Source organism: Bos mutus, chromosome 5 (genome assembly GCF_027580195.1).
Source record: "Bos mutus isolate GX-2022 chromosome 5, NWIPB_WYAK_1.1, whole genome shotgun sequence".
Classification (NCBI taxonomy): Eukaryota; Metazoa; Chordata; class Mammalia; order Artiodactyla; family Bovidae; genus Bos; species Bos mutus.
The window spans coordinates 97,289,614-97,303,366 of record NC_091621.1 but is presented as its reverse complement, the minus strand read 5'-3'; the positions used below and the strand labels follow the sequence as shown (position 1 = coordinate 97,303,366).

The 13,753-nt window shown below is 37.9% G+C and overlaps 1 protein-coding gene across 6 annotated transcripts in view; it reads right to left on the bottom strand.

Annotated features, from left to right (window-relative positions):
* The window catches only part of BICD1 (BICD cargo adaptor 1), a 253,890-nt gene that overhangs the window by 14,025 nt on the left and 226,112 nt on the right, over positions 1-13,753 (bottom strand). The window contains exons 9-10 of one of the 6 annotated variants that reach the window (XM_070371330.1): positions 13,390-13,397; positions 4,696-4,967 (exon numbers count right to left, since the gene is read on the bottom strand). The exons of the other annotated variants lie outside the window; for them this stretch is intronic. Of the exons in view, the coding sequence (XP_070227431.1) occupies positions 4,899-4,967; positions 13,390-13,397 (77 nt within the window). The 3' untranslated portion in view covers positions 4,696-4,898. Of the gene's footprint in view, positions 1-4,695; positions 4,968-13,389; positions 13,398-13,753 lie in introns of those variants that run through there. 6 annotated transcript variants of the gene reach the window in all.

The following is a 13,753-nucleotide window of genomic DNA, read 5'->3' as shown; positions in this document are numbered from 1 at the left end:
CAGGAGTGTAGTCTACAATTTATGTCACCAGTCACTTCAGCCTTAACTTTACATCAGTGTTTAACATAGCAAATCCCCTTATTTGTTTATACCCTTATTATAGTTAGAGACAATCATTATTCATTAAAAATTTCCAGGGAAAAAAGCAGAATTGTTGAAACACGTAAAAATATTTCAGTATAGACAATGAAAAAATATGATCTTTAAAAACATATGACTCTTTAAAACATCTGGCTCTGCCTTCATATAAATGACAACTGTGCATAGGTTATCATGCTTAGGGGACAAGCATTAAAATTGTCTTCAACAATACAGAATCAGAGCATGATTTGCTAAAGACAGGGAACATTTATAGGCATTTCAGTGATTATAGAGTAGACAAAAACTTTCACACAGCTTTCCACTTGCTGTCCTGAGGAATATCACATGACTAGCTGATAAAACAAAGCAGTATTAATAAATCTATATTTATTTTGAACCTTGAAAAAGAGAAATATAAAAATGCCCTGCGGTATTGTCAACTTTCTGCTTCTGAATAACTTACAATTAAACCATGAGCATGAGCCTATGTAGGAAGACATGGAAGATAAAGGGGAAGAGGGTAATTAAATACAGTGGCACCAAGAGGTAAAAGTACATTTTGCTTCCAGATTCTTACATCAATTAAGTACCTTTTAGAAAATAACTTTGTTCAGAAATGACCTTCTCAAGAACAGTGTCAGCTGGTACAAAGTTAACTCAGGATGGTGTGATGGTCTGTTCTCATTAAACAATCTCAATAACAGCATGTATCAGATGAAGACCATCTATTCCTTTGAAATGTCAGAATTAATTCATCATCAAAAAGAAATGAGAGAAATAAGTTAAACTACAAACAAGAGCCCACTAAAAAATCAAGTGAAAATATATCCCAAACAAGAAAAATATATGAGACACCACTCAGTAAAATGTGTTTGATTTTCTTATTTTATAGTCATTTCAAAAAAATAGGGGTTCTGTATCAACCTAGAGGGGTGGGATGGGGAAGGAGATGGGAGGGAGTTTCAAAAGGGAAGGGATATATGTATACCTATGGCTGATTCATGTTGAGGTTTGACAGAAAACAGCAAAATTCTGTAAAGCAATTATCCTTCAACAAAAAATAAATTAATTAAAAAAAATAACACACACACACACACAAATCACACTAGAAAATATTCTGAGAGGTTCAGGGCATCCTCTTCTGTAAAGCAATGAATAAGAAAATTATAGATTTTCACCAATATCAGTTGTTTCTTGGCTTTTTTTTTTTTTTTTTTAAAAGAAGAACTACTTATAACATGTAATCCTCCATATTTGAGGAGGGGGACAACCCAGAAACCCCAAAACTAAACCAAAGTTCCTCACAAGAAAATTAAACCATATGTATAACTTGGTTAAAGGAAAAGCAGTATGTTTAAATATTAAATATTTTTAAAACCCAAGTTTACAGAAGGTGCTTATTCAGCTTTCAAAGAAAAGATTAAAGATCTACAATAGCAAGCTTCCTAATGTAAAAGTACTTGATTTGTAGAAAATTGAAGCAAAGCTCTTTCAGAAATAAATCTATTAAAGAAAATAAGGTTCACTCAGGTTTATAGCCAACTTACCTCTTTTTGCTTTTGATGTCAAGTAGTGCATAAAAAGAGAAAAAAATTTATGTTTAACTGATTCTCGGATCATAATGGCTTATTCCATAAACACCTACTCAGAGTAAATGACTATACTATACTTTTTGTTTGTTTGTTTGTTTTACAGAATCCTACCAATAGTGGTGGAGCTGGGACTTCCTGGAAAGTCAGAATAGGTATTTAAGATGAATTAAACAACATCCACATTGGGTATCTATTCCTACCCTAAATTTCTAATTTCAGTTCTTATGACTCAAACTGATCATAGGCTGATTTTCCATTGTTAATAAGACAAAATCTTAAGTGCGATGAAGGACTAGGAGGTGAAACTCAATTTAGAGCAAAAATGGACTAGATGAACAGCATCGGAGCAGCAAAACGTCCTTAACATGAGGAAAGCATATATCCTTAAACTAAAAAATGTACCAATTATATATCCACCAAAAGCAGGTTTCATTAAAACAACTGTCCTGCTCTAAACCATTATCCTGCAAAGTAAATGCATATAATTTCATATAAAATTTTAAACCATATAAATGCAAATATTTGAAGTTATCAAAGTTTCTTTTAAATAATTAGTTTAAGAGTAACAATCTAACCTAGCCCATCTTTCAAGAACATTCACTGACAATGGAGGTTACATGAGAAGCTCAGCTCAGGAAGCAGTCCCCCTAAAGAACACTTGATTTGTGAATTGGACACACTGAAGTGACATAAAAATAATGTATATACCAAAAAAAAAAAAAAGAAAGAAAGAAAAGAGGACATCTATACTCTAGTAATGAGCATAGCCAAAACAAATTTGGCTCTTATATGTACAGTTTACAAAAACTTTAAATTTGTGATATGGAGAGTATACCAATGACTTCTTTTTTGGCTGAGAGGTGACTATGAAATTAATGGTTATATGATATCTTTATAACTTTACATTTACTTTTTTAGTAAACAATAGAAAGCAATAAAGTCAACCGTTTTGTGCTTTTTTTTGTTGTTCTCTCATACCTTTTATGCATAATACACTGGGAAACAGCCAAGAAAACCAAACAAGCATCAGCAGATGGCTAAAGAGAAGGATGTGTGAAAGAAGGCACATACAGCTATGCAAGAGCAAAACAAGAGGGTGGCAGGGTGTTTCACTGTTGTACAACGAATACAGTGCACTGTGAATCTTTCTGGTTGATTAGCTGTATGAGTTCAATGCCTAAGTTCCTTTAAGTAATCTAAATTTAGTAAGTGTAAGGAACTATATTACATAATTTAAAACAAAGGAAGTACCAAGTGTAGGCTTTTTGTGAACATCAGAACTGCTTATCGTTTGCACCATGCTCTCAGCCAGAATTAAGCTGCTCCTTCAGACCCTGCCCGACTTGCTCACAGTGGCTCTCAGGGAGCCGCTGGAACCAGGTTTAGCGTGCACAAAGGCCACTCCCCAGACTGCTAATGTGCCTCAGAAGAGTCTGATGGCTGCCATGCTGATGAGTACCAGAGAAGGATTTCTCAGTTAAGTCAGTGGCCCTGTAGCCAGTGTAACAATATAGATATACTTTTAGAAACAGAATCTCATATGTTTTGGGAAAGAAAGCAAAATGTTACCACTCTTCAAGAATTCAGCATTAATTCTGAATTAATTCTGAATCTCGTGCCTTGTAGACTCAGATTATAACACTTAGACACTTTAAATTGTACCAAAAAAAGTTTGCATTATTAGATAATGGGAATTTTACTTTTTCTTGATGAAAACTACACTATCTGGTACTGAGATATTTTAATATATTAAAAACATGGATTGTACACAATAAGACCCAGTCCCAGTCATGGAAAGAAAATTTGTATTCACTGAATCAGAGAGACTCAGAGTTGAGAGAGCTCCCTCACTATTCCTTCACTGTAGCTGTTCACGTATCCTCATAAATGTAAAGGACAGCCTGCAGTTGTTAATTAAGATTAGCTTTCCTGGGTATCCACTGTGTCTTTTAAAATTATGTTTTCCTTAGTACTTCTTGTAGGTAAAAGACATCCTTTTGAAAACTGCAGTTTGAATATGACATCCCAGGGAATGCTCATAATCAGAGCATTTTTATAATAGAGTGGTTACATGTAGTTACAGTGAGGACAAACAGTAGAATTCAATATCTGATGCCAGCAAGTTGGATTAAATAGTGTGAGGAGCATAGCATAGCTGATGGCCATTTTCCTGGGAATACAATGAGGGGGAGGCCTTACTGGCCATCACAATGGAGTATTGTACATTTTCTTTGCCTATGGAGGGCTTTGGGATCTGAAGGCAGGGCCTGCCAATGGCAGACAGTTATACACATGACTCCCTGGTGCAAAGGATACCAAAGAAACCAAGGGTTAACTGCTGTAGGTAAGTAATTGATTGTAGTCTGGTAGAACAAAAGCTGTTCTCTGATTTACAGGTGAGGAACGTGCATAGTAGAAGGTGGTGAGATAATGTGCAGTTTTAATATTCAGTATCTGGACAAGTCTGTCCTTCGGTGGCAGAGGTTGGTCACTTCCGTGAGTCTGCTTGCAGACCTAGGTGCTTATCTCTTTGGAGTTTCCTACCTGCCTGACGATACTTTGTAGTGAGCCAGAAGTATCATTTGGGCAGGGTCAAGGAGGGATAATCACCTACAATGTCATGGGCCTTCCGTGTGTCTCAGCCCACCTGTGCCTCCCCATTATTCCTCCAGACTTAGCCCCCTTCTGGAGGCTTCTCTCTTCACACCACATGGGTGAATTCTGGCGGACACAAGCATAATGTGATCACTTTTGCCCTAAATATGTAATAATTAGAAATGTCAAATAAGTATATTTTTTTTCACTTAATGGATATATTAGAGAAAGATTGTAGTTATTTTCCCTTGAGGATTTTAATTAAAAAATTTAAATTTCCATGGATTTATTAAAATATTAATAAAACTTAGAAGGCTGTAAAGCATAATTATACTAAAAGACTTATATGACAGTTATATTAAAAGAGTCAACATGGATTGAAAGTATGATCTAATTTAATAGGTACATTCCTATTACAGTGTTAGGTTTTCATGTTGATCCTCAGTAATTAAGTTATGCCATCATTTTATCATAACTTATTTTGCTTACGATGCTTAGGTTTTGGATATGCAATCTTTTAAGAATACACAAGTTCTGGATAGTGTACCTGACAGAGGAGGTAGTAGAAGACAAAACCCAAAAATAAAACAAAGATGCTGCTAGAACTGTGATCATCAAATGTTCCGTTCATCATTCATTATTTATTGAGTGGCTCCAATTTGTACCATGGAATGGTTTACTTAGTATTGTCTTTATCTTCTCTTTTATCCTGGAAATAGGAAGACACATGGAATACACCTTGGAAAAGTCTGATGTGTTTTCAGTCTAAATATGAATTAAATGCTGCCATTTAAAATTGGCAGGAAATATTTTCCAGGCACTCCTTGCTTTGAATAAATAACATAGACTTTTTACAAGCTTGATTACATACACACACACAAATTAAGCTGTTTTTACTATTTCAATAATATTTAAAAGTAGGGTTTCCTAGGATATCTAAACAATAGGAATTAAATTCTTAATGACAAGGACACCTAGTAAACAAAGGAGATGTACAGAGAAGGGTACACAAACATTTAATACGTATCTATTTGAAAGAATATTGCTACCAGAGACAAATAAAGCAGAATCAATTAGTAACAACAAACATTTGTCCCAATATTTCATTTTAAAAGAAAATCAAAACGTGATACCTTAAATCTTATTTGAAAATTAGATGTTAGTGATTAGATTTCAGTGTAGAAATTACATCTAGTTGGAGCCATTGGTAAGTAAGGTCTATAACTGCAATGTCTAATACAGAAGCTACTAGCCAAATCTGGCTATTGGGCACTTGAAATATGGCTAGTTCAGATTGAGATGTGCTGTCAGTGCAAAATACACACTGCATTTCAAAGACTGAGTCAGAAGAACAGATGCAAAATCTCATTAATAATTGCTTCTACTTATTCCATGTTACAATCACAGTATTATGGACATACTGTGTTAAATAAAATATATTATTAAAATTAAGTTTATCTGTTTCTTTTTCCTTTTTCTCACATGGCTACCACATTATTAAAATTGAATAGCTTTGGTCTAGAATGTGAAACATTCTTGTAGCTGTCATTTTATTGTTTGGCAAGATGTATTTCAATTCTACACATAAAGACATTTCAAACTTTCTTAAAGGGTTCAAGCATATCTTCCTTCTCCTCCAGACATCTAGTTAAAAATAAAAAAAAGATGAATAGTAATATGAAAGGAGAAAGAAGCCAAGATAGATTAAGTGAAAAACAATAGTATACATAATGATGTTTGTGGTTGTGCCAATGTTATTGTAATGCATATATAAAATACATATATGTGATTATATATGCATATATTTACATATATTTGCTTGTATATGCACAGAATGTTTCTGAGAGGATACCCAAGTTTGGCTGGGCACAGTTGTGGCAGAGAAAACTACTTTCTATTTGTATACTCTTTTGTAATTATACCTTTTCAATTTTGAATAACCATTTTCTATTGAAAAATATACTTGAAAAATATAAAACATAAAATGGAATAAAAGAAAGTAATAAGTAAGGAAAGCCTATGTATTTATACACAGCCTTCTGGTGTGTATTACATGGGTTCATACATTTTTGCTCTGTAAAATGAATATTTTCAGGGAATTCCTTGACAGTCCAGTGGTTAAGACACTGTGCTTCCACTGCAGGGGGCATAGGTTCAATCCCTGGTCAGTGAACTAAGATCCCACATGCTGTGGGGCATGGCCAAAAAAAGTGAGTATTTTCTTATAACTGCCTTGATTTTCAGGCATAATATATTAAAACAACCAAATCAAGAACCTTTAAATGATACATATGCTGCCTAAATTAAACAGTAAGAGAAATGAATAACTCATTTGAAAATTTTCCTAATGCAACTGTTATATAGATCTTTATTACATCACCTACTTTAAACCACATCTGAAATGTACTATATTTCTGTACATGAAGAATTACATGTAGAGATGATAAACCACAATAAAGCTGTATATTTTGAGATACTGTAGAAAATTTGGATTAATTACCAATTATCCAACAAATTGAGGGCCTACTATGTGCTAGGTACAGTGGAAGATTCTGGGGGTTAAAAGAGACAAGGTTTCTGCCCAAAAGCTTACAGACTTATAAAGGAATTTGTTTTTAATACAAACTTTGTGTTAATCTGTAGTGAGGCATAGAGGGCTAAGCAGCTAATTTGACCCAGTGGAGGCAAGGGATCAGAAAACTTAAAAATTTTGTGCATTTATGCACACAATTTCAAAACTGGTATAAAAGATACATCTAGCTTAAACTCTTTGCAAGAAAAAGAAGGGAAAAAAAAAATCCTAAAATTCCAAAATATTTTTATATGAAACTAGTTATCTGGATGAAAATCAAAACATTCAGCTAAACTGGAGGATATTTGAGACTTATTTAAACAATGCAAATACAGAGCTATTTGAGAAAGATGAAATAATTTCTTATATTTTTCGGTTTTCCATTAGGTATCTGTCATTATGGGCTTCCCTAGTGGCTCAGTGGTAAAGAATCTGCCTGCCAATGCAGGAGACATGGGTTTGATCCCTGGGTCAGGAAGATTCCCTGGAGAAGGAAATGGGAACCCACCCCAGTATTCTTGCCTGGGAGAGTCCCATGGACAGAGGAGTCTGGCAGGCTATAGTTCATGGGGCTGCAAAAGAGTTGAACACAATTTAGCAACTAAACAACAACATCTGTCATCACATAGATGGACAGAATCTAAAGATGAGATATATTTCTCCAATGACATTCTTTGCACATTCCAACCCAAGACCATTCTATACTGAAAGATTTCTTGCAAAAATGGAATTGCTACTTGAAGAAATACTGAAAGAATTGAAATTCGATGATGTGCACATTTCCACTGTGCAATGAATCAGAGCTAACCCAGAAGAAGAGAGAAAATACTCTTGTAGCATACATGATTCCTTGGTGAAGGAGGCAAGTGAAAAAGCTGGCTTAAAACTCAACATTAAAAAACTATGATCATGGCATCTGGTCCCATCACTTCATGGCAAATAAGAAGGGGGAAAAGTGAGAGCAGTGACAGATTTTCTCTTCTTGGGCTCCAAAACCACTGTGGATGGTGACTGCAGCCATGAAATTAGAAGATGCTTGCTTCTTAGAAGGAAGGCTGTGAAAAACCTAGACAGTGTATTAAAAAGCAAAGACATCACTTCGCCAACAAATGTCCATATAGTCAAAGCTATGGTCTTTTCATTAGTCAAGTACGGATGTGACAGTTGGACCATAAAGAGGGCTGAGCACTGAAGAATCGATGCTTTTGAATTGTGGTTCTGGAGAAGACTCTTGAGAGTCCCTCGGACAGCAAGGACATCAAACTAGTCAATTGTAAGGAAATCAATCCTGAATACTCACTGGAAGGAATAATGCTGAAGCTCCACTACTTTGGCCACCTGATGCAAACAGCTGACTCATTGGACAAGACACTAAAGCTGGGAAAGATTGAAGGCAAAAGGAGAAGAAGGAGGCAGAGGATGAGATGGTTGGATAGCATCACCAATTCAGTGGACATGAACTTGGGTGAATTCTGGGAGATGGTGAGGGACAGGGAGGCCTGGCATGCTGCAGTCCATGGGGCAGTCCATGGGGTCGCAAAGAGTTGGACACAACTTAGGGACTGAACAACAACAACAAGCATAGAAGATTCACTAAAATCTGGAAATCTGAACAAATTTTTGATTGCATATTACATTGGAGCAAGATACAAAAATGTATTTTTAAACATATGGTTGATAATTTTGTGAATTAGCATTTTTAAATTAATTTTTGTTTCAGCAGATTCCAAACTAAGGGCAACACGCTCTAGCATGAGAAAATGCCCAAGCTTTCCTCTGGAGGGAAAACTGCAGAAGCTGTGTTAAAAGCAGATACAACCCTAAAAGGTTACAGGTTTCAACACAATGCTGTTCACTCCTGCTATTTCAAGAAATGAATCCTGTGAACAAAGAAACTATATGGGGAAGTGGAACAGACAAAAATGGAGAAGCCTCTATAGGGAATAAACACAACTTTAGGCAAAAAACCAGTGAGGCTGTTAGTTCAGGAAGTCAGTTCAATTAGCATTAGCCAAGCTCCTTCCACAGACAAACCATGAGAGGATGAAGGCGCAGTTAGAGTCGGTTGCATGCACACAGGACACTCTGGCTTAAGCATAGAGTTGAATCTCTCTGATTTCAGACACTTACAAACATTCATATTCCTCACAGTCTCCTTTCTGAGTCTCTGCCACCTCTCATCTCACATTTCATTAGACTCTGTAGTTGCTTCTTTATCTCAGGTATTGCTGTAAGCAGTTAGGGCAAGAGGGTTGAAGAGAAAGAGAACCAAGACAGCTTTCTTGACAGAAGAGAAACCATTTTTGCCCTAAGCCATTTTGTGATCTAAGCCAGGCCTGAACAAGTCTCGGTAATTAACATTTTAAGAGAACTAAAGAATGCAGAAACATTGCCTGTTATCAAGCAAGAGAAGTAAGGACACTCCCAGTTCTGTGTCAACAGGCAGAAACATTGCCTGTTATCAAGCAAGAGAAGTAAGGACACTCCCAAATCTGTGTAAAGATCAGCCTGGGGCACTCAACCACCAGATCAACTAGAACCTAAGGAATGATGATGTTGACCTTTTTCTGACCCTCCTGACTTCAACCAGCTATAGCTTGGACTCAATCAAACCCCTTCATGAATACACTTATACTTAAAATTTTCTCAATTTTACTGTTCGGGGAGACACTGCTTTGGGCAAGATCCCTAGTATTCTTACTTGCTGCAAGTAATAAATCTTTCCTTCCCCAATCTTTGATTTGGTTGTAAAACAAGAGGGAAGGGGGCAGGGTACAACCTTTAAAAAAACATAGCCATCAGTTCAGTTCAGTTCAGTTCAGTCGCTCAGTCGTGTCCGACTCTTTGTGACCCCATGAATCGCAGCACGCCAGGCCTCCCTGTCCATCACCAACTCCCGGAGTTCACTCAGACTCACGTCCATCGAGTCAGTGATGCCATCCAGCCATCTCATCCTCTGTCGTCCCCTTCTCCTCCTGCCCCCAATCCCTCCCAGCATCAGAGTCTTTTCCAATGAGTCAACTCTTCGCATGAGGTGGCCAAAGTACTGGAGTTTCAGCTTTAGCATCATTCCTTCCAAAGATATCCCAGGGCTGATCTCCTTCAGAATGGACTGGGGACATGAAGAAAACCGGTTAGAACTAACAAGGTCCAAGGTGGCAAAAGATTCGACTTCCAGTGGAATTTAGTCACATTTTATGCTCATTGTAATACATTAGCCCTCTGATGGATATGGTAAGAGACTTATAGAAGATTCCTGATGGGAGAGACTGACTGTGGGAGGAAGTGGGTCTTGTTCTGATGGGCGGGGTCATGCTCAGTAAATCTTTAATCCAATTTTCTGCTGATGGGCAGGGCTGTGTTCCCTCTGTTGTTTGGCCTCAGGCCAAACTATGGAAGGGATAATGAAGGTAATGGCATCCTCCTTCAAAAGGATTTGTATATGCACTGTTGTAGTCAGTGCCCCTGACCCTACAGCAGGCCACTATTGACCCACGCCTCTGCTGGAGACTCCTGGACACTCACAGCCTTGTCTAAATCAATGAAACTATGAGCCACGCCGTGGAAGGCCACCCAAAATGGACAGGTCATGGTGGGGAGTTACGACAAAGTGTGGTCCACTGGAGAAGGAAACGGCAAACCACTTCAGTATTTTTGCTGTGAGAACCCCATGAACAGTATGAAAAGGCAGAAAGATATGACACTGAAAGATGAGCTCCCCAAGTCAGGAGGTGCCCAATATGCTACTGGAAAAGAGTGGAGAAATAACTCCAGAAAGAATGAAAGTACGGAGCCAAAGCAAAAACAACACCCAGGTGTGGATGTGACTGGTGATGGAAGTAAAGTCCAATGCTGTAAAGAACAATATTGTATAAGAACCTGGAATGTAAGGGCCATGAATCAAGGTAAGTTGGAAATGGTCAAACAGGAGATCGCAAGAGTGAACACTGACATGTTAGGAATCAGTGAATTAAAATTGACTGGAATGGGCGAATTTAATTCAGATGACCATTATATCTACTATCATGGGCGAGAATCCCTTAGAAGAAACAGAGTAGCCTTTGTAGTCAACAAACGAGTCTGAAATGCAGTACTTGGGTGCAAGCTCAAAAACAACAGAATGATTTCTGTTTGTTTCCAAGGCAAACCATTCAATAACACAGTAATCCAAGTCTATGCCCCAACCACTAATGCTGAAGAAGCTGAAGTTGAAGAGTTCTATGAAGACCTACAAGACCTTCTAGAACTAACACCCAAAAAAGATGTCCTTTTCATCACAGGGGACTGGAATGCAAAAGTAGGAAGTCAAGAGATAACCTGGAATAACAGGCAAGTTTGGCCTCGGAGTACAAAATGAAGTAAGGCTAATAGAGTTTTGCCAAGAGACCACACTGATCATAGCAAACACCCTCTTCCAACAGCACAAGAGAAGACTCTACACATGGATATCACAGATGGTCAATACTGAAATAAGATTGATTATATTCTTTGCAGCCAAAGATGGAGAAGCTCTATTCAGTCAGCAAAAACAAGACTGGGAGTTGACTGTGGCTCAGATCATGAACTCCTTACTGCAAAATTCAGACTTAAATTGAAGAAAGTAGGGAAAACCACTAGACCATTCAGGTGTGACCTAAATCAAATCCCTTACGATTGATTATACAGTGGAAGTGACAAATAGATTCAAGGGATTAGATCTGATAGACAGAGTGCCTGAAGAACTATGGATGGAGGTTTGTGTCATTGTACAGGAGGCCAGTGATCAAGATCATTCCCAAGAAAAAGAAATGCAAAAAGGCAAAATGGTTGTCCAAGGAAGCTTTACATAGCTGAGGAGAAAAGACGCAAAAGGCAAAGGAGAAAAGGAAAGATATATCCATTTGAAAGCAGAGTTCCAAAGAATAGCAAGGAGAGATAAGAAAGCCTTCCTCAGTGATCAATGTAATGAAATAGAGGAAAACACTAGAATGGGAAAGACTAGAGATCTCTTCAAGAAAATTAGAGATACCAAAATAACATTTCATGCAAAAATGGTACAATAAAGGACAGAAATCATATGGACCTAACAGATGCAGAAAATATTAAGAAGAGGTGGCAAGAATACTCAGAAGAACTATACAAAACGATCATCATGACCCAGATAACCATGATGGTGTGATCACTCACCTAGAACCAGACATCCTGGAAGGTGAAGTCAAGGAGGCCTTAGGAAGCATCACAATGAACAAAGCTAGTGGAGGTGATGGAATTCCGGCTGAGCTATTTCAAATCCTAAAAGATGATGCTATGAAAGTGCTGCACTCAATATGCCAGCAAATTTGGAAAACTCAGCCGTGGCCATAGGACTGCAAAAAGTCCATTTTCATTCCAATCCCAAAGAAAGACAATGCCAAAGAATGCTCAAACTACTGCACAATTGCACTCATTTCACATGTTAACAAAGTAATGCTCAAAATTCTACAAGCCAGGCTTCAACAGTACATGAACTGAGAACTTCCAGATGTACAAGCTGGATTTAGAAAAGGCAGAGGAACCATAGATCAAATTGCCAACATCTGCTGGTTCATTGAAAAAGCAAGAGAGTTCCAGAAAAACATCTACTTCTGCTTATTGACTATGCCAAAGCTTTTGACTGTGTGGATCACTACAAACTGTGGAAAATTCTTTGGGAGATGGGAATACCAGACCACCTTACCTGCCTCCTGAGAAATCTGTATGCAGGTCAAGAAGCAACAGTTAGAATGGACATGGAACAATGGACTGGTTCCAAATTGAGAGAGGAGTACATCAAGACTGCATTTTGTCACCCTGCTTATTTAACATATGAAGAGTACATCATGTGAAATGCTGGGCTGGATGAAGCACAAGCTAGAATCAAGATTGCAGGGAGGAATATCAATAACCTCAGATATGCAGATGACACCACCCTTATGGCAGAAAGAGAAGAGGAATTAAAAAACCTCTTGATGAAAGTAAAAGTAGAGAGTGAAAAAGCTGGCTTAAATCTCAACATTCAAAAAATGAAGATAATTTCATCTGGTCCCATCACTTCATGGCAAATAGATGGGAAACAATGGAAATAGTGACAGACTTAATTTTGTTGGGCTCTAGAATCACTGCTGTAGTGACTGTAGCCATGAAATTAAAAGTCGCTTGCTCCTTGGAAGTAAAGCTATGACCAACCTAGACAGCATAGACATGAAAAGCAGAGACATTACTTTGCTGACAAAATTCCATCTAGTCAAGGCTATGGTTTTTCCAGTAGTCATGTATGGATGTGAGAGTTGGACCACAAAGAAAGCTGAGCGTGGAAGAATTGATGCTTTTGAACTGTGGTGTTGGAGAAGACTCTTGAGATTGCAAGGATATCAAACCAGGCAATAGTAAAGGAAATCAGTCCTGAATATTCATTGGAAGGACTGATGCTGAAGCTGAAGCTCCAATACTTTGGCCACCTGATGTGAAGAACTAACTCACTGGAAAAGACCCTGATGCTGGTAAAGACTGAAGGCAGTAGGGGACAACAGAGGTATTAGATGGTTGGATGACATCACGGACTCAATGGACTTGACTCTGAGCAAGAGCTGGGAGCTGGTGATGGACAGCGAAGCATGGAGTCCTGCAGTCCATGGGGTCACAAAGAGTCAGATAGGACTGAGCAACTGAACTGAACTGAGTACACTAGCATATGCTAAATGACACACCCACCAGCACCATCACAGTTCTGAGGCTGATCATCAAAGGCAAAACAGTGGACAGTGACCCAACTCCTGGAAAAACCTGCCCCTTCCCCGAAATAGTTGGAATAATCCTTCCAGTCATTAGCCTATGAAATTACCCAGCCCATAAAAACACTAACCACGCCATACTCAGGGGCTGCTCTTGCCTTCTGAGATGGCCCACACTCTGTGGA